This window comes from Trichogramma pretiosum, unplaced genomic scaffold (assembly GCF_000599845.2).
Source record: "Trichogramma pretiosum strain Unisexual culture from Peru unplaced genomic scaffold, Tpre_2.0 scaffold91, whole genome shotgun sequence".
NCBI lineage: Eukaryota > Metazoa > Arthropoda > Insecta > Hymenoptera > Trichogrammatidae > Trichogramma > Trichogramma pretiosum.
In genome coordinates, this window is record NW_019640791.1 from 347,900 (window position 1) to 369,524 (window position 21,625).

A 21,625-nucleotide genomic window follows, 5' to 3' on the forward strand; every position below is an offset into this window, starting at 1 on the left:
TTATATCATACTATTATCACGGAATCGGAATTTCGATCGATCGGGTTACGAAGCAAAAATAATAATAATAATAATAATAATAATAATAATTATAATGCATTTATTCACTCGTTCGCAGGAAATTAATTTCGACTCGCCGCGCGGCGGCATCAGCCTCGTGACGGAAAAGGGCCCGGAGACCACGTCGAGATTGATGATCCAGCGCGCGGTCTCCAGCGACTCCGGGGTCTACAGCTGCCAGCCGAGCAACGCCAATCCCGGCAGCATAAGAGTGCACGTTGTCAAGGGTAAATATCGCACAACGTCTTTATTATTATGGAGTGCCTCGTTGCGTTACAACGTCTCGCTCGGCTATTATTATATAGATAGAGAGATACGTGTCAAGAAGCATATACATTTCATTTCTATACTCTCCCCCGACGCTCGAGTTTTTCCTTTTCTTTCTTTTCTTTTCTTCTTTTTTCTATTTGCTCGAGAGACTTTATGGCGAGAAAAGAAAGAGTAAGAGAGAGAGAGAGAGAGAGAGAGAGAGAGAGAGAGAGAAGAAAAGCCAGCCATCGTTTTATTTCACGGGATGTCGGGAGCGATGTGTAAGCCTCATTGACCCGGAGGCCAATAACGTGATGAATCGCGATGGCAAAACATCCCTCTACCTATAGATCTTTTTTTATATCTACCAAATAGTTAGATGGCTTATGAACATTATGTCATTAACTGAGATACTCATTTATTTACTTAATTATAATTTTCGCCTAATACTTTTTCCCCTTGCTCTCGCGAGAGCTCTCGCATCGGGCCATTTTCAACCGTCTTCGTGCTCGCGATTAAAAAAAAGAGAGAGAGATGATGATGAATATTCATACTTTATGCCCATCACGTTAGATTAAGCTGCAACGCGCGCGCAAGTCGAGTAAACGAGCTAACACACTTTATTTCTTTATATTATTTACGCACGCGTGCTACATATATAGTATAAAGCTGGCGTTGGCTCTTCGCGCGTGAAAGCGCGGCACAAAACACAAAAAATCATCATCAGTCATACTAAAGTGCAATTATAATATTTAAAGCAGAGCTCACGCAGCAAGAGACTCGTTATTATTCAAGGATAAAAAAAGCACTCGAGAGCTGCGACGATGTTTATGCAGGCACACACGCGCACTAGCGCATTATATGAGCGTATATTTTTGTATATAATACAGAAAAAATATTAATTATGTGTAGCGTACGTGGCATAGTAGCACATATCCCCTCTGGCAGCTTATGTTTTTTTAAGTGGAAAGAGAGATACATCGCGAGCGAGCGTAAATAAAAAAAAAAGAAGATAACATTCGCGCCGAGTAATTAAGAGCACTTTGTCGAATAAGAAGGCACTCAAAGAGCTGTTACAACGAAGAGAGCAAAAAAAGGCGCGAGTGCGAAAACTTTTCGAGGAGTGTGTATTATCGAGCATCGGCATTTCTCTCCACACCCTTGTATAGCTCATGTATAATGTGTGTACAACATATATAACGTAGCACACAGCAGGATGTAGTAGTATAGCAGGGGGTCGCCGTTGCTGCTCGAATGGCCGTCGTTAATACATAAGACTCTCGCTTTCTCTCGCACGTAATACATATATAAGGCACTTGTTCGAGTTATAAAAGTAAACGTTAACGCCGTCGCCGCTCATCGGGAGTCATAGGAGAGAAAAAAAAGTGTCGGGCCGGGCTTACGTGTTTGCCACTGACACACATAAACTCTCGCGTGTACACCTACTTTATTTATAAAGACGTTGTGTGTCCTTAGAGCCCTCCGCAATGAGACACACGGTAAGGACTTCTGACTCGGGAAATGTGTGTGTGTGTAATGCTTATATCTAAGGGGTTAACACGAGCACCCGCGGTGATGATATACGACGTACGATTTGTCTCCGTCGCGACGTTTCTTCGAGACAGGGATAAAAAAGATGGCTGGCTGGGTTGAGCTTGCAGAGAAGAGAACTTCATCCATTTTTGGTCATCCCTCTCTCTCTCTCTCTTTCTCGCGAGCTACTGCAAATCCAAACAGTCGCAACGAAGTCTCGGGCCAATTTTTCAACTTACGCTAGCTCTCTCTCAGTCTCTTTTGAAATCTATTATCTTTCTCGCGCGCCGAGGCAGGCAGTCAGGCACGCGCCGCGTTATGTCACATTTTGCACTCGTTTTACCTTCGAGAGAGAGGGTCTTTTTTACTTCTGTCTTCGTGTGCTACTGCTGCGTCTGCCTAGGAAAGTTCTCGCGTTGACTTATGAAGCCGCGCCAGTGGCACCCGAGAGCTCTCTTACGTGTATATGTACCAAAGAGACCTCTCCCTTGCGTTCTCGCTCCCTTTTTTTTCATACGTGTATATATTAAAACGGATATGCACCCAATATTCTCTCTGTGCTCTTTTCAAGGGAAAAAGTCATGGCCTATATTTTATGCAAAGTTACATACTTACATTTTTGACGCAATAACTTCTCGAAGTAAAAATTACGTTTTTATATTTTTCTTTTCTGTCTTTCTTTGCAGAGGAGCATCCGGCGGCAATGTATCACGGGGATGGCAGCACGACGCTGTACGCGCCCTCGCTGACGCTGCTGCTGATTCTGGGACTACTGGCCGATGCTATGTTTTTTGTAACAAAGGTCAAGGGTTTGTGTAAATTATAAAATGCCAGGATTCGTAGAGTTTATTAAAGCTGTGAATGAGTGAGTGTGTAAGATAAGAGTATATATACTTATTTAATAAGAAAACTGTTGACGCAGACGCGAAAAAACTTGAAAATCGATCCAATACACCTATAGTTAAAAAAAAACAACAAATATTAGTATTTTATTATTCGAAGCCATATAGATTTGAACGTGAATGATAATTTGTAAAACGAGGGCTTCTAAAGGCCCCCGCGATGCAATTTTTGTACATAATAACGATACGATTTTTCTGTATATACATATCATTAAAGAAAAAAAAATATCTCCGTAATAAAAAAAAAATTATACTCCTTCCGTTTATAAAATGATTGACGACACACATCCGAAAAAAAATGCGTATATGTAATGTGTTTAACGAGAGATACATGTCGCTGCGAAATGACAACGTCGACTAGTTGACAGGCAATAGCTAGTGAGAAAAAAAAATGAAAAAAAAAAAATTACTACTCAACTATGTTTCTCTGATGTACATATTAATAGTATAAAAATCTATTAAATAAAGCGATGTGAAAAAGTCTTAAAAATTAATTCGAAATTTTATACTTACCATTCCTTCACTCGATTCCTTTTTTTCTTCTGATTTTTCATTTAGCATTTCATCTTCCGACCAATGTTTGCTCTGATCTCTGCGAAAGATATATAATGAATAAAAAATTACGTCGCCTCTTCAAACACACACCTCCATTCCTCTCACGTATCATCCTCTTCATCTCGCAATAACTCGACAAAATAAACTTCAGCCATAGTCGCTCGTTACTAAATGACACATGGAGCTCACCACTCACATACACATATAACACTTATAACAATCGTAATAATAGAGACTGCCCCCCTCGAAGCTGCCGAGCAGTATATTTCAAGAAAACAATCAGCGGTAATCTAGCAGCTCGGATTCTCTCTCTTGAGTTTCAGCACCATCGCCACATACAACTGTCCATATCTATATACGGCTACTTGTGTGTGCCGAGGATATTGTGAGCGAGAGTTAAAAAGGGCGATAAAATCAACGACTGTTCGAGATGGTGTGTCGATTGCTATCGATACGAATCATTTTTAGTAGACTTTATTTTAATTTAATACATTGGCGTTTCACTTTTTATTAGAAAAAAAAATTTTTTTCTCAATATTTTAATTGAGAGTTTCTGTTATTACACTTGGAATTTCGACTCGGTTCCATTCAACGATTACATTTCGAAATTTATATACCGAAAACCGAGAACTCTCGAATCGCCGCCAGTTACATCTCTATTTGCCATGATGACCGCAGCAAGGCTCCATGGGCACGAACGAGCCGCTGCTATTACCTCCGCCACTGCCGTTACTTCCATCGTGTCCGCCGTAACCGGGTCGTTTTTTCAGCACCGGCTCATTCAGCACCATCGATTTGCCGAAGGCGAAGAAGCACGGCCCGAGGTAGGGCTGAGTCTCCGGTATGATCTGTTTGTAGATGAGCTCGAAGCCGCCCGTGTCGGCCGCGGGATTCGTCGACAGGTCCATTACCACTGTATTTTTTACGTATATAGTTTACTTTTCACTGCTATTTGCGTGAATACGATTTATTTATTTATTTATTTTTTTTTTGAGAAATGGAAAAACATTTCTAATGCCGTTGTTTTCTTCCTTTTTAAATAATAGACGAACGCGAATTTTGAATGCAATTTCATTTTAAAATAAGGAGAACACAACGGGGAGTGAAAATGCACATATTTCAAGCGCATTTTTCTTCTATTTTTTTTTTTTTTGTTTTCTGCATATTTGTTTTCCAGAGCTCACTCTCCGGATGAAAATGAATAAAAGTCAATTTTTTTATCAATGTTTCCGGGCGAAGCAGCAGGCAATAAACGAGGAAAAACTCGATGTAAAATTCTCTATTTTTCGCGCCCTATTTAGAGTTTTTCGTTCATCGGAGCCGAGCGAGCGAGCGAGAGAGTCGAATCGTATCGAAGAGTAAATAAGAAGATAAAATTTACAAGCGAACAGCGCAAACAATCGCTGGTCGAAAATTTTTGCTCCAATTTACATATTATCATATCTCGACCGTACGTACCTTTTACCAAGCTGTCGAGCACGGAGCCGTACAGACGCTGGGTGATCTTGGAGCTCGGCGGGTGCATCCTTGGATTCGTATTAATCTCGATCAGCCACACGGAGAGGTCCTCCATTATCATGAAGTCGGCGCCGTAGAGCTCGAAGCTGCAGCGTCGACGATCCATGAAGTCCTGGGCGGCGAGCATGGTCAGCACTATGGCCTGCGACATCTTCGGATATATCTTCTCGTAGTACGGCTCACCTTCGTAACCCACGCTCCTGTGTTGGAAAGGAGGAAAGAAGAAGAAAAAAAAACTTTTTTTAAACGCTTCTTTTTTATCGATAAAATGAATGCCTTTTTCGCGAGCGCGCGCCAGCTTAAAATAGCTGCACCAGCAGCAAAGAAAGTTCCCTTGTCGACGTTTTGCTGCTGCCGCTGTGTAAGAAAAAAAAGGAAATTTCCGAACCCGGTGTAATTAACGCTGGGAAATTGATTGCTTGTAAAAAATGTACTCTCAATGCGGGGTAACATATTACGATGTATGTTATATTTATCATAAATAAAACGCGAGATCTTAAAAGGTAATTAATACAACGATTCATTTTCTTCCCTCTTCTTCTTTTTCTTTTTTTTATTCTCTTTAACCCAACTCTTTGGTGTACTATAACTTTCATAAATTCTCTGTTATTGAATTAGTGCAGAGAGAGAGAGAACACAGAGAGAAAGGAGAGTAGTGGTAGTAAGCGACGATGCTAAATAAATTGGAAGGAATCAAGAGAGCACGCGAAGAATTAAGTTACTTGAAATTCAAAGTCTCTTTGGTGGGTTAAAGGAAGACGACGACGACGACGAGGACGAGGCGCAGCGAGCTTCTCGTCATAGCAAAGATTTCCTAGGCGAATCCTCTCCTTTATATTCCTATATGTTATAATACGGAGAGAACTCCCTCGGTACGCTCGTTTAATCCCTTTTAAAATATAAGGGCTAATCGTTGGCGCGCGATATATGTATATAAAAGAGTGTATATTTGAGAAATTAATGAAACCTCCTACTCTCTGCTCCATAAAGCCACGCTATGTCAAACGTTTATTATTCTTGTACGTATGCGTTGATTCAAAGAGACCTCCGCGGGGATTACGAGAATGAAAAATCTCCCAAGCGCTAATGTATTAAAATCATGAAAACAATTAATCAGCGATTCATGAAATTAAGTGTACCTCGACAATCATCGAAAAAAGACAAAAATTATCGATTCCGATGTTTTTACACAAATGCAGAGAAAGAAGAAGAAAAATGAAAAGAAAGGCAGGTAAATGAAAACGTGCTCTCTTGACTCGTGATATCCGACACTATACCGAAGCTATACACTCGCGGTGAAATGCTGAAAACTCGCGCGTGGATTTTTATATTAATATTCACGATGAATTATTTGATTACTTTTTCGAATCTTGATACGATATATAACTTCGATATCGAATTTATAAAAGAGAATATAAAATCATTATAAAGAATAAAGAAAAAGAGTGCACAAAAGAACGCGAAGCGAATTCATTATAACGAATATCCTTTGAAGGAAATACGCGTCCGTCGCGCAGTAAAATAATTGGAGGAGTTTAATTGCGTCGCGGGAGTATATAGAAAAAAAGTCCGCGTATATATTTACTTCGTCGTCGCGCAGGGAACAACGAAGGGACAGCGAGTGATTTTTGTTAAACTGCGTATACATAAACGTGTGTGTAAGCGTAGTTGTATATTTTTGCCGCGCTACGCGTATACGTACAGAGTGTACACAGGAGAAGAGAGAGAGCGACACGGATAACAAGTTTCGCTTGTTTCGAGTTGTAAAAAAAAGAGGTATTCAGAGAGGTAGTAACGCAGAAAAGGGAGAGAGGGAGAATGATGTAGCTCTGGGTGTGTGTGCAGCAGAGATCACAAATAGCAAACTCCGGAGAAATTTAGCTAGGGCACACGACGGAGCAAAAAACGAGCGCAGCAAAACCTTGAAATCCAATGAATCGTGTGTGCTGCTGCTGCCACTGCTGCGCTGTGTGAGTTTTTTCATCCAACCCACCCACACCGCGCGTCACATACATCAGATTTCGAGGATTCGAAAAATAATAAAAAAGGGGGAAGAAGAAGAGTAAAATCGGGTGAAATTACTTCAAATATTCGTTCAGCTTTTCGCAATCCCATCCTTGATCTCGCACCGTCGGTTCGAGCAGATCCCGGTCTCGATCCCTTTGCTGCTGCTCCTCTCCACCGGTGGTACTGCTAGCCGTCGAAGCTGCGTAGCGATTTTTACGTCGCCGGCGCTCGTAGTCGTACCTCTCCTGGACGGCGGTGTTGCAGAGGTGGATGGCCTCGTGATAGGTCGTGTGCGTGTAGGGCCTCGAGCTGAAGCGCAGCAGTGCCTCCCTGAAGGACGCAGGAAGGAGGCAAGAGCCCATTATATATTATGTATGTGTTACAAGTCGCACGAGTCCAAAGCTATCTCGCTCGACAAATACGATATTCCCATCGCTTGTTTCGGAATTGAGATGGATCGCGAGTTGACCCAAGCTTGCGAGGGACTACTCTTTCGAATGTGTGTCGTGTGTGCGCACTCGAAGGAGATTCGAAACTATACCCACTGCCTTCCGGATATTAATATCGATTTGTACTAGCTCGAATTAAATCGTTTAGTATGGACGATAAGGTTTATTTTAAAATCGAACTTTTAGAGTCTAACTTATTATCTTCGTTTAATTTTATAAATAGCATACTTGAACGACCATATGGTCATGGGATAGGTCGAAGTAACGAGGAACCATTGACGTATGTCGAATTTCGTTCCATACACCAAAAACGGACGCTCTGAAAAATAAAAAATTTATAAAATTACATTTCATTCCATTAAAAATTGAATAAATAAATTTTACCGATGTATTTCTGCACGATGTAATAATCCTTGGGCTTGGACTCGACTTTTCTCAAGATCGTCTTGAGCTCGTGGGTCATGAAGATGCCCGAGCCGCAGCAGAGATTGCTCGGCTTCACGATCCAGATATTCCTGGCGCCGTTGAGTTCGTACTGCGAGTCGAGGCACTTGAGCTTATCCAGAACGGCTTGTGCCACGGAGTAACATTCCTATCGTACAACAAAAAGGGGGAAGAAAAAAACTTGTACGTATCGAAAAATAATTATTATAAATAACAGATCAATCATGAATAGACATCGCTTGGAGGGCGTGCAAAAAAATTTGTGTATTTTTCAGTTTTCGCGTACGTACGTACGTACGGAAGTATCGTTTCGGAATAAATTCGCATCAGTCATGAGTCGGTATAAAAATATAGAAAGCACGCGGAAAAGTGTGTCGGCTGGCGGTGGTCATCTATCAAAGGCGAAGTAAATTTATTCCGTGTATAAAAGTCACTCGACAATAGATCCTCTCTCTCGATTCTTAGTAATAACTCCATCAACCCTACAACTCGACACTCGAGATTCAAACGCACACACCCACACACACATATACATAGTCCTGCAGCACTGCTGCTGCTCTCAAAAAGTGTTGGCTACGTTAGCTCTACTACTCTCGCTGCCGCGCTCCCTTATCGCTAACGCTCGAAATAATTCATCTCTCTCTCTCTTGCTGCTCTGCTCATGCTTGAGAGAGAAGAAGGTCGGGTGGTGGTGGTCCATTATCATAAAGCGAAACTTTGTGGTGTTTTTTCAAGTGAATCAGCAGTTTTTTTTTGTCCGTATACTCAAGGAGAGAGATTGAGAAGAAAGGAGGGCGAAAATCAACAGAATATATACACGCGCGAGCGATGCAGTTGCATACAAAAAAAAAGAATCTAGGGTGGCGCGCGAATAAACGAATACCAACGGAATAGAGCTTTATACGTATACGAATTCCTTTGCTCCCCTTTCACGTCTATATCTTGTTTCCTCTGCTTAACCGAGTTGAATAAGTTGGCATTTTAACTACGCAAGACACACGAGGACGTATAGAATCATCGGTTCTATTTATAATTGTAAAATACACAACTACTCGAGCAATTATTTCCATGTCCCATTTTTTTCCTCCTGTTTACACTTGGAAAACAGATATGCATCTCGTTTTAAGTAGTCGCTGCTCGACCCAGCTATCTCCTTTTCTTCCTCCGAAAACTCTCGGGGGTTGGAAATACAAATCCCGACCATTCGACTGCACTTTGTTCTCTCGTTATTTTTCAAGTTTTTGCGCGTTGTTGGCTACTCGGCTTCACCGCCGTTATAAACAAGCGCAGCGCATCGCGCGAGGAAGTGTGCCGTTATACCACTGCTATATACTCTTCTTTCCCCGCAGGAGAATGATTAATGTACGTACGGCTCTCGTCCGCGCCCTCCGCTTTTACTTACGCGGCTCAATATTACAATTACTACCGTGTATCCCATTTTTTATTATTATTATGGCCTTCGGGCGCGCTGATGAAAAAGTTCTAAATGCGCGAGTCGACTGGATCGAGGTTGCGCCATCATCTTTTTCAGCGCCTCGAGTACACGAAATGAATATCTTGATTAAAATAATCAAAATTGTATACCTCGAGTCCACTGGCGGTAATTTTGGAAAATTCATCCAGCGCCTCGATCTTGTACAGAACCTTGTCGTAATCTTCGATGAACGAGCGCCACTCCTCGTCGCTTATCTCCTTGTCCGAGTCCATGTCGATGTCCTCGTGCTCGAGTTCCGCAACGTACTCCCGGCAGGCCCTGATGCAAAATTCCACGGGCTCCAGATTCAGATAAATCTCGTTCTGACGACCATCGTTGTTGTTGTTGTTGTTGTTGTTTTCATCATTTCGCTAATGAACTCGTTACAATTAATTAGTAATCAGAGGCTTGAATCGGACGCACGAGAGATTTATTTGAATTCGAATTTACGTTTTTAAACAAACTTTTAATGATGTTAAATTTTACACGTGTTAAATTTACCGAAATAAATATCCAAGCAGCACAAACGCTGATAAATCGCTGCACTAAGAAGTTTTTAACGTCACCCATAAAACGTGTCGGCAGAAATATATTCCACTCGTGTTTCGCGCACGGACACGTCTTTGCGGCGACAAAGCCAAAAAAAAACAAAAAAAGGCCACAACGGGGGATGAAAATGACCTCTTCTCGTCTCACCTGTTTGTCAGTCGAAACAACGGCTGCTCCCGCTTGATTCTCCGCCTGCGAAACCGGCGCGGGTGTCAAGCCAGTGGCTATGTTATTTCGCATGCGGTCGACGAAGCAGCGCAGCACGACTATGGCGGCGCTACGACGAAAGTCCTGCACCAGGGCCGAGAGCTCGCGGCTGGGATTGTAGCAGCGCGGAAAAAACACGTCCGCCACATTCGTCTCGTGGAGCCAGTGCGCTTCTTGCAGCACGTGAGCCATTCCGAGCTGTGCGGCGTCGAGAGCAAGAGCAGAGGGTGATGGTGGTTGGTTGGTTGGTTGTGTGTTCGTCGAAGCAAGAAGAATGTGCGGCGGGAAACGAGAGAGAAGAGGAGGAAAAAAAGGACAAAGCGGCATGAGAGATCGAGTATTACACGCGAGGCATCACCTTGCCGCAATTGTTTACGCACACTGCACACACATAGACGTAGTACTACTACTACATTCCTTTAAAAAAAAGGAGAATAAGACATTCGAGTGCGTAACCTGTGTGCACGCCATCATCGTCTATACATATATACGTTTTAGCTTGAACTGATATATCCGAGGATCGTTTGCGATGTATCGAGAGCATACATCGTAGGGGGAAGCTTAAGCTCGACTTATGGCTTCGTACGTCCTGTTCAGGGGAGGCTGTTCTTGCTCTCTCTCTCTCTCTCTCTCTTTACCTCCTCTCGAGCCCAAATGGCCACTTCACTTATTCACATCGATATTTCACTTTGATCGCGTTCATAGTCATTTTATTTTCTGGAGGTGCTTTTTTTTTACTCCGACTTATTTACGAAACATACGTTGAATACTTTGAATACTAAACGCGCGAGCTCATAAAACGTCGGAAGGTTTTTCAGTATTTGGTTGCGTCACTCACTTTTTTACAAAACTAAAAAGTATCCTTATTTTATAATATGGTAACTTTCATTGATCAGTTATCGTGCTTGAACGTTTTAGATTATATTATTCACCCAATTAAAATATTCATTCGAACTAATTGGATTTATAATTAAATGTTCGTTTTATCAACGTACGGATAATTATTTAACGGGGTAAGCATTTTCTAAAATAAAATTATTCCTCCCAAAACATTTTTAATTAACTGTCCTTACTACCCTATTTTCCCAAAACATATCAAAAACCACTTTAATTAAATATCATGCATACACGAAACCCTCGACGATCTCGATGTCTATATGAAAAATACATCATCCTGCCTCTAACTTTCGTGTTTAAAAAAAGCTCAAAGCAAGTCGATGACGGGACTCTTTGATAGCGTCGCTCGCTCTCCGATCTGATGCTTATATGCATGGCAAAGATGCGGAATCTTCTCTGCCGCAAACCGTCGACTTAGTGTGTATAGGTACCTTACCTTGGAAGTGTATAACGAGGGCTTCTGAAAGCGATTGAGGAGCACAGCCGAGCCGATGCCGCGATCCCACTCGACGAAGTCGTTGCGACAGTCCCAGATGAAGTCGGGCTGCGCGTGACGCAGCAGGAAGTAGGTGAGCGCCCGCTCGTTCAGCGTGCCGTCCGGCATACGCACGTCGCCCAGCGACTTGGCCTCGAGCGACGTCGAGCAACCTGTGTATATATAGTAGTGGTAAAGTAGTGGTGTATAAAGTGCACCCGCGGTTAAAAAGAAGAGTCGAGTATCGTATTTTATCATCGTCGTCGTAGCTGTATATGTATGTATATCGTCGTCGTCCTCGTCAGTATTGCATTAGCGTGCGGGAGAGAGAAATTTTATTACTATTTTTTTTGCACTTTTTTTTAATGACTTTATACGCGCGAGAGAGAGAGAGAGAGAGCCATCAGTCAACCTAGAACTTTTACAAAGTTTTATAAAATTTTCGAAACCAATTAATGTAAAATATTATACCAAGTATCAAAAACTTAAAAGTCAGTGGTATAGAATCCAGTAGTTTACACCGATTTTAGTCAGACACGGAATATTTTCGAAGAGAGAGGGAGAGAAAAGTTTATAAAATAAATCTCGAGTAAACGATCTTCGTGTGTACGCAGCGCGATCGCTTTTAAAGATTAATTGAAGTTCTCCCATTGTGTGTAATTTAAACGTTTCACAACGACGACGACGACGACGACGACGACCAGCCCTTCTGTAAATATCGTACTACTCGCAGTTCGAGTTTTGCAAAAATATATATAGCGTAATAATAGTTTTGTAAACCGCGTAAATTCTTCGCTAGCCCGGCGAGTGCGTAAATAATAATAAAAATAACCTACAAGTTATATAAGCGCCAGCAGCAGCAGCAGCGAGTATAAGAGAGAATAAGCCGTTCATATATATAAAACTCACTCAACGCTTATTTTCTCTTCCCTTATAAACGATATTACATCGTGTGTGCTGTGTGTGTGGGTGCAAGCCGTAGAGTGAGAGAACCTCGTCAAAACTTTCATACGGTCATTATTCTCGAGCTTTATGTATAAAGCTTACTGCTGCCTGGGAAACGATGTTCTCTCTCTTCTTCTTCTTCTTCTTCTCCTTCTCGACAATATTTGCTTTACACACACACGAGCTCATATTTATAGTCATGTGTATGCGTGGGTGGGTGAGTTTGTAGTACGTCGGCCCTTACGCGCGCGACCGTGAGATTGAATATAGTTTCAAGAATATAAAGAGAGCGAGGGAAACTAACCATACGGCAGCGATCTCGTCCTGGTCGACTCGTACTTCTGGATCCAGCCGCGCTCCTCAAGGGCCTCCTTCAGCCTTGGCAGCTCGCCTCGCAATAGGAAAACCTTGTGCTTCTGCGTGTAAAAGCGGGGGAGGTAAATAAAACCAAGAGGAGAGGTGAAAAATCAAGTTTCGGAGGCGCGAGCTAACGAGCGAAACGAGAGGAAGGTTATTACGCGTCTATCTTATGTGACGATCTAAATTTCATTTCTCCATTTTTTTTTTTTTTTATCATTGTTACGCAGGCTCGAGGCGCATTTCTACACGAGTCGGAACACGTGCAAATTATGTACGAGCGAAAAAAAAGAGAAATTGCAGCATCGGTGTCACGCTGTAAAAATACTGCGTTAATTGCTTTTTCAACGGGGTAATGTCGACGAAGAAGAAAGAAATTATTGATTTTTTGTCATTCGTACAAGGTATAATTCTATCGAGAAGTTGTCAAAGGCATCGACTTTTTGTACATTTTCTCTCATTAATATTTTAATGCTGTGCGCATTATACAAGTTTAATTCTGTGTTTCAGGGAAAAAAAGTCTCTCGATAATGCATTAAAGAAAAATTTTTAAATATTAAAAAATGTTTGAGATTTTTTCGTCCTTCTTGAATATTTTACTAAAAGTCAAATAATTTAATCTGCTTACGTCGAAAAACGTTCCCGAGCGGATGATAAAAATTCGCAAGTACTAAAATCGCGTAATCACAGTCACACAGACGCACAAAGCACATTTTACCTTCACGGCATCCTCGACGTGGTTCTTGATCTTTTTGAAGCTCTCGTGTCTCGTCCACTCGCCGCCTACGCTCGAGGCCTCGCCCTCGCCGGAAATCGAAAGCAGAAGCTCATTAGTCATGCCACCACTGGTTTCGACGACTCGGCTGCAAATGCCCGACGACGACTCGACGCTGCACTTGAAATAGCTGTTTGATTTGACCGGCGAGGACATCGTATTAACTAGACTGCTGTACTGGTAATCTTGTTCGCTCGGCGGCGACGACGACTGTTGCTGTTGCTGCTGGCCAGTAGAAGCAGCACCGGTAGCTGAGACCTGAGAGGTTTCACGCAGAGCTCGATTGTAAGGATTGACGGAGCTCTCGTTTTTGTTTACTTCGGGATCTGTTCTGAAAGTCGTATTATTATTATTGATATTTTGTAACGAGATAATAAAGCATTAATTTATATCTTTTAAATTTATTGACATCACGTTTTATCAATCAAGAAATATAAATAGTAGCTCATGATTGGTAAAAAGTTGTAGAAACTTCTTCAACATTTCAGGAGTGATTTCAACTTGAAAAAAAAAGGAAATTGAACTAAAAGTAAATCTCTCTACCGAGTGGACGTGATGAAGAGTCGGTGTTTTGAGAAGCACAGAGTTTCAGCTACTGTTTAAGTGAAAAAGTAAGTATTACGCATACTTTTGTTGATTTTTGCCCGCAGAAGAAGTTTGATCAGTCGGAGCATAAGCAGCAGACGTGTTTCTTCTGCTGCTGCTGCTGCTGGGGATGCCTCGAGCGGGTGAACGCGACGCGACTCTCGACGATGTTAACGACGTCGTGGACTCGTTCTGATTGTAACGCCTGAGATAATTTTTATTGTAATACTTTGGCGGGTCTTGGGGACGTTTTTTACGAGAGTCACTGCTGCTCTTGCCCGCGCAGACGACGCCGTTGTCACGCGCGCACTTGGACCCCCGTGCGTCCGGCCCGTTTTTATCCATGATCGACTCGCAAATTGATTGAAATTTTGGTGATAAAAGTAGCCAAAATATTAAGAAAAAAAAATAACCGGTGTGACGGATGAACTAACCAAACAATTTTGTGTGTACGACGAACCGAGAATGACACGAGGAGAACTAGTCTGCGATCGAGCCAACTTCAGAGTACATACGATCGAAGTTTGATTTTTATAAAGCAAAGTAAAATTCGTAAATCAAGATGAGATTTACCCGATTGCAAGTGACAATTATGTTTTTAAATGTAAAAAATCAATGTACCCTACGAAAATTTTGTTCCCACTTAGCAGTTTGCAATACACCATCGATTGACGGTATCAAAAAGCTTACAATCAAATGTGACGATAAATCTTGTTACGATAAAAAATCAATTGTAAGAGGACTTTTTTTTAAATATGGCTCGTATTCAAAAACAATCAGCAACTTTGTGAAAATATATAATTAGTAATGAATTTTTAATGAAATATGTGTTTTTTACTTATTAAAATTGTCTTATCAAACATCCCGTTAGAAGTTTTGCATCAAAAAGTCAGCTAATTTTTCTGTTTAATTTTACGTTAGTTTATTATAGTTATTTACAGTTAATTTACGTATGTTTGCGTTAATTGCAGCATCGATGCCTGACTAAATTTCAAACTCTGCAGAAGATATTTTATTATTTTGCAAAGGAATCAAAAATTTTCTCCAAAGGACTCAACTGTATTCGTTTCCAAATTTCATCACGCGCACAAAGTATAAAATCTATTTCTATTTGCATAACATCATAGCCTTGGCTCTCAATCACTCAAAAATTACCCACTTTCAACGAAATCAACTACTTTACGAAAAGTCTCCCGCGAAAAGACGTAATATTGTACAAAAAGAAATACTGATAATTAACGCGAGGCTTCATCGCTCCTATAAGAATCGCGTATAATTTATCAGATCTCTCTCTCTCTCTCTGTCTCTCTCTCGCACAGCTATAAGCTCACTACTATAAGTCTCGCAAGCTGAATTAGAAGGTCGAAGCGCAATGCTCAACTGAGAATTCCTAAAATTCCCTCATTCAAATACTCGGCCTGACACGTAGGAAATAACTCATATTGAGAGAGAGACCGAGTATATGACGACGTACTTTATTCAGAGCACCTAGAGAGAGAGAGAGAGAGAGAGAGAGAGAGAGCAGCTAGCTTGAAAAATATTTCAACTCAGGTTAATATTTCTGATGAAAAGTCTATATATTAAAGTCGTTCGCAGCTTAGGCCGCCGCGTGAAATATAAAACCGATTAATTTACTTCTCTCGCTTCTCGCGCGGCAAGAGTCGCGCGACGAATCCTTTACTTGCTTTTTTGCCGCGCGCGCGCAATATGTGTTTAGTGTGTATAATTTAACTCACAGAGACCCGATCAGCTGCTGCGGGCGTTTTATCTTTACTTCGCTCCCCTTTTCTGCAAGCGTCTTATATTTCCCGATATATATGTACAGAAGAGAACTCTATCTTCTCGACGGTGGTGGCGGCTGCAATGAACGAAGAGAGAAAGTCTTTAGAGACCGAGAGAGCAGGAGAGATCGCGTGTTCCAACGTTGCTACATAATGTCGTCGACATCACACTGCGCTTCTGCTGCTGTACATATATATAGATCTATACCATTATATATAAGGGTTTTGACTCGAGACAGAGAGGAGATCCGCACGAGAGGAGAAACTATATACTATAATATATACGTGGGGCACAGAAGTCGATGCGACGACGACGACGACGACGACGACGACGACGAATCCTTATTAAGCCTCTCGAGCGAGAACAAGTCAATTAAACACTTGTCTGTACGACGGGGGCTATATATGCATTTATGTATGTATATATATACGAGCAAGACAGCACAAAATAGGATCAGGATATGTATTTTATACGTCGTTGTACGCTTTCTGCACGGTAAACTTGCGTGAGTCGCGCGAAACAAAAAATAAGTCACTTAAAGAGTGCTCGGAACAGTCGTGAGTATCTTGCCTCGTCACTTTGACAATTGCTGCGAAATGAGATGTAACTCTCTTTTCTTGTATGACAACCGTTTTTGAATTGAAACTTCTATAGGCGCGTTGGATGGAGAAGATAAGTTATAGAAATCGAGCGAACATGTGATAATCGTATATGTAAGGAGATTTCTCAGAGACAGAGTTCGCTAGATTGCTTCAGAATGGCTCCGACGATGACTTCATAAATATGATATTGGAACTCTGTAACGACAAATATGAGCCGGTGCAGGTCAACGCCCAGGACGAGCTGGGCTGGACACCGCTGCAATTAGCCATGAAAGCGGGTGAGAATTGCAAGAAGTTACGATGGAAATGAGATTATATTTTACTTCCGCATGTATACTTTATCGAAGAAAAATTTATTTCACGTTTGTTGGACCATAGAAGCATTAACTTGTAAAAAACGAGTGAGCACCATAATTGTTTGAATACATCGAATACTTATAGACGGAGTTTTTCGCGCGATGCGATGTAAGTGGACGTCGATCTTGAGAGCCGAGCTTCTGCTGCGGGGCTACTGCTTGGGTCGCTCACGTGTCTTTGCAACGTCTTTGTGGGGGCCTTACATTAATTACGTAATGGTGTTTTTCGATTTTTCCGACCCCTCCCCCCGTCATGTAAGTGGTTTTCCTATCCCTCCTCCCAAAGACCCTTACTTAATTAATGGAAGGCCTTCATGCAGTGTCATGCATAGTGCTTGGCTCACTCGAGCTGTGTGCACTGATAGAAATTTACGAACTCCGTCATGAAATCCGCTGTGGTTGGCCCAAGAATTATAGGATTTCATGAACCAAGACAACATTTTACTTCCCTCACCACAGCGGATTTCATGACGGAGTTCGTAAATTTTTATCAGTGTGTGTTGGTGCATGTTCACAAACGACCATAGCTAAAGTTCGCTCCCATTATAACAGTGTATAATTAAATCCATAACACTTATCAGAATAAGTATATCTACTGTCAAATTTAAATGAGAGTGAAAAATAGTTTTCGCGGGATGCGAAAAACTCAATTGTATGTGAGGAAGCGTACGCGGCAGCTCTCTTTGACATACTTGCCAGAGGGAGCGCGAAGCGCGATCCTCAATATAGATCATCAAGTACATGTGAAAAGGCAAAATTATTCGTGAAATCGTTCGTTACGTAGCCATAGCGTGAACGAAATAACATCAACTGTAGCGAGTGATTATCGTGAAAAGGAATAAATCGGTGCCTAATAGGCGTTGTTCGCGCTCACACAGTCAGTTAAAGTCAGTATCTGTTACGGAGCCCGCAGTGCGAACAACGAAAAATTATCGCATCAACTGCAGCAAGTGGTTCTTGTGAAAAAAAAATTATTTTAAATTTCAAATGGTTATTGTGCTTTTGCGTGAGTGTGTAGAACAATGGCCGAGGACAACAAAAACTGTTTAAGCACATTGCACGGCTCTAATGAAGGTGTGGCTTATCGACAGATCGGAGAAATGAATCACCAATTTCTTGGTGAAGTTTGTGACTTGATCAGAAATTATGAGGGCGATCTTCCAAATCTTCGAGATATTTTTCAGCCCGAAGCAATCGATTGGATTCTCAAGGAGTCTGTAGATCGGCTTGACATCTCCATTATATACTTTGTGATCGAGACCGGCTACAAGGACGAGCCCGATATTGATGTGGACGGCAAGCCAATCTTGCGTCGCTGCACACCAATACATAATGCGTTGGAAAACGATATAGCATTCATCATTCCTGAACTTTTCCAAATATACGACAGGTTCGATCTGAATTATGCCGACAAATTTGGAATCACACATTTCCATCTGGCCTGCTATCAGAACTGCGCGGACGAGGTGAAGAAATTCCTCGAGGCCGGTCAAAACCCCAATTGCCTCACGAAAGACGACGACTCGCCGTTGCACTACGCTCTGAGGAACCCGGAGCACGAGTTGGTCGAATTGCTGCTGAGAGGCGGGGCCAATCCGAATTTGGCCAACAAGGAAGGATCGACGCCTCTGCACTACATTTGCAAATACGAGGAAGGCAAATACAAGAACTTGGCAAAAATGATATTCGAGCTTAGCAATGAAAAATATCGTCCGGTTCAGGTCAACACCCGGGACAAGTGGGGCAATGCACCGTTGCACTATGCTCTGAAGTACCCAAACGATGAGTTGGTCGAATTGCTGCTGAAAAACGGCGCCAATCCGAACTTGGCTAATAACGAAGGATTCACACCTCTGCACATTACGAGCAAGGGCTTTTGGACGGCATCCGCAACGTTGGAGGTGTTCTTCGAGACCAACAGGGAACTCGGTCAGCTGGTACAGTTTGATGCTCGTGACAACTCGGGCCGTACACCACTGCAGTTGGCTGTCGAGGGTCCAGACCCGCGTTTGGTCGATGTACTCTTGGATAATGGCGCTGATCTGTCAAATTTCGTTTTTCCCATTGAATTGTCGACCAAGACTTTTTGGCACAAAATATTTGAAGTGCGGATTCTGAGAGACAGTGATAAATTGATTCTAGCATCGGATCTTCTGGCTGTCACTGATTGTCTCGAGAAAAGAGGATATGAACTGGATCGAAGCGACGCCCTGATTATCATGAAAATTTTTTCCGATTATGAAATGTTCGAAAAATCTGTGGAACTTGAAAAATTTTGGTACGACGACGAAGTGTTCGCGAGCGAAGCGAAAAAAATAATGATAAAAGATGAAGATCCTAATTTTTCGCTATTCGATCTGATCCGGTTACGACCCGAAGAGGCGGCGAAAAAAGTCACGTACTCGGATTATTTGAAGTTCGCGTGCACGATGATACTAGATGACCTTCCACATGAATCACGCGATTCGTGTCTAATTCATCTGCGCGAGAAACTATCGAGAGGATTTTTCCGTCGCTGGGCTTTGGATAGTTTCTTGAAGCTGACTCGCTACCGAATACCGATTCTCTGCTGCGAAATGATTATCAAGCGACTATTGAACAGAGATTTATGGAACATTTGCTTGGCGGCTACGGAGGAAAATCAAAAGGATAAAAAAGATGTTCATTTGAATGAAAGAGAACGTCATAACCCAAGACCCAGAAGAGATAGAAAAGCCCCTGACAGATTAATGTATAGATAAAGAAGATTATGAAGGTTTTTTCCTTATATAAGTCTTTTTTTCTTGTTTGTTATTTAATATTTGATTTTTTATTTTTGTTTGTTTTGTTATTCAATTTACTTTGATGTAAATTTTGTTTGTTATCACTTTATTTTAGTTTTATGCAAATTGCCACGAAAAAAAAGTTCACATCTTGCAGCTTTTCTCATACAGCTGTTGTATCAATAAATTAATTTCGGTATGCATATCAACTTACAGGACTGGTTTTTATATTTCACCCTGTTTCGATCTCCAATCCAGATACTTCTTTGTATTTAGGCTCTATATGGTAAGAAACACGACAATAGGTTCAAAAATCAATAGTAAATACGTGCTTCAACCCAAAAAACTAGAATCGATTTTCAAAGAAAATCCTCTAAAAATCTTTAAAAATTTATATGTGTTCATTGTTTCATTCAAGGCTTCTATATCTCATAATAAAAAATCAAAAAATATTAAAAACGCGATAATAAAAATCCATGAAAAACGTTTTCTTTTTCCGAAGTCCTTTTCTTCGATTGAATTTTCATTTTGAAATTTTTTACGTTTGCTTTGACGTGAAACTTCTTTGTACGCACGTAAATATTCAGCGATGCTGTCAAATTTTTGCATCACTTTTTCAAATTTAAAAAATAGCCTAGCCGGGACACTTAGCGACACCATAAGTGGAACTGGAAACTTTATGTTTTCAGTTGAACCAAAACCAAAGGATTTTGCCAGTGCTCCCGCAGTATGAAAATTTTGTTTTCAAAATGCATTATTGATGAGACGATAGCTGGATAGAAGAGTCGATGGGAAGAGAATTATTATCTTGTGATTATCAATGGAAAAATTGAACCTCATTTTTTTAAATATATTCATTTATTTGATAAAGCAACATCGTACATGAAAAAAATAATTGCAAACATGATTATTGTCGCCAGCTTCGTCCCGGAGCCGTCAGACAAATGTTAAACAAATCCTTGTTCTTCAGCTTCTTAATGACAATTTCACAGCACTCGGTGGGCAGTCGGTAATGTATCAATTGCATAAAAGGATCCAGGGCCCAATCGCGGAAAAATTTCGTCAATACTTTCTCACACAGGCGCGAATAACAAGCCTCCCTAAACTCTTGGGGAAGCTCAGGCAATTTGTACGAGCTTGCGAACTTGTAGTCGTCCATATACGTGGGATTTTTCGCCATCTCTTTGAATAATGAATCGACCAAATCATCGACCTCCTTACTCGTCGAAAAATCCGTACTTTCGTACAATCCGTACTTGTCGAAAAATCCCATGAGCTTCAGGGCGTCGTCTCGGTTCATTATGTAGCCTCTCGTCTCGAGCAGTTCGACGATGGCCAGCAGGCCAGTTGCAGCAGTCAGTTTAAATACAGAACAATCTCTGCCAAGATTATTGTTACCCTGACGATACTCGCTCCAGTACCTATCAGAGTCACTCGGGGTCGGAAAAACGAAGTCGGACACGTTAGCGCCACAATCCAGCAGACTGTTGACGGCCATCGGCAAACAACTCGCCACGGCCCATTCCAGCGCTGTTCGGCCCGAATCGTCCCGGGCGTCGATCCCCACCATCCGCTGCCCTTCTCCGTTCGTAATTAAAAAGATCCTAATTATGTTGCCATGGACATCTATCCTGGCAATGAGATGCAGAGGTGTCCGTCCTTCCGCATTGGGTAAATTCGAATTGGCGCCTCGTCCCATGAAATTGAAGAATAGCTTTAACAAGTTCCATCCCTGGTTTTTCTCGCAAACGAAGTGCAGAGGAGTCTGTCCTTTCGCATTGGACAAACACGGATCGGCGCTTCGTCTCAGCAGCGACTTGACCATCAGCGGGTTTCCGCACAAAATAGCCAAGTGCAACGGTGTGTTGCCCTCGTTGTCCTGGGCATCGATCTGCACCGTCTTCTCGAACTCGTCGATGAACTTGAAGAATCGCTCTAACCAGTCCAAATTCTCGTATCTCTGACAAATTACGTGCAGAGGTGTCTGTCCTTCCGCATTGGCCAAACACGGATCGGCGCCTCGTCTCAGCAGCTCTTCGACAGTCCAGATATCCTTGCCGTTTTTCAGAGCCAAATGCAATGGTGTGTTGCCCTCATTATCTCCAATATCGAGCAGAACCGGCAGACGTTTTTCATCACAGA

General features: G+C 41.8%; 2 protein-coding genes across 2 annotated transcripts in view; one reads left to right on the forward strand and one right to left on the reverse strand.

The window, feature by feature from the left end:
* The window catches only part of LOC106655276 (zwei Ig domain protein zig-8-like), a 28,264-nt gene extending 25,058 nt beyond the window's left edge, over positions 1 to 3,206 (forward strand). Inside the window, exons 5-6 of the mRNA XM_014375593.2 lie at positions 119 to 287; positions 2,529 to 3,206. Coding sequence (XP_014231079.1) covers positions 119 to 287; positions 2,529 to 2,668 — 309 coding nt within the window. The 3' untranslated portion in view covers positions 2,669 to 3,206. The remainder of the gene's footprint in view (positions 1 to 118; positions 288 to 2,528) is intronic.
* Positions 3,207 to 3,946: 740 nt separating this feature from the next.
* On the reverse strand, positions 3,947 to 14,326 carry LOC106655272 (tubulin glycylase 3A-like). The gene is made up of 12 exons (XM_023463427.1): positions 14,211 to 14,326; positions 13,340 to 13,727; positions 12,569 to 12,680; positions 11,281 to 11,492; positions 9,888 to 10,145; positions 9,302 to 9,562; positions 7,658 to 7,865; positions 7,502 to 7,592; positions 7,009 to 7,154; positions 6,900 to 6,969; positions 4,758 to 5,017; positions 3,947 to 4,212 (listed from the first exon to the last, which is right to left on the reverse strand). Exons 1-12 carry the CDS (start codon positions 14,324 to 14,326, stop codon positions 3,956 to 3,958), a joined length of 2,379 nt encoding a protein of 792 aa, XP_023319195.1. The 3' UTR covers positions 3,947 to 3,955.
* Positions 14,327 to 21,625: the final 7,299 nt, after the last annotated feature.

Bases quoted from the DNA above. Each gene is read 5' to 3' on its own strand.
- LOC106655272 (XM_023463427.1), bottom strand. From the start codon at position 14,326: ATGGATAAAAACGGGCCGGACGCACGGGGGTCCAAGTGCGCGCGTGAC. The intron at 9,563-9,887 runs GTGAGACGAGAA...CGAGTTCATTAG, and splicing joins TTGTTTCGACTGACAAACAG to CGAAATGATGAAAACAACAA. The intron at 7,155-7,501 runs GTATGCTATTTA...TGCGTCCTTCAG, and splicing joins ATGACCATATGGTCGTTCAA to GGAGGCACTGCTGCGCTTCA.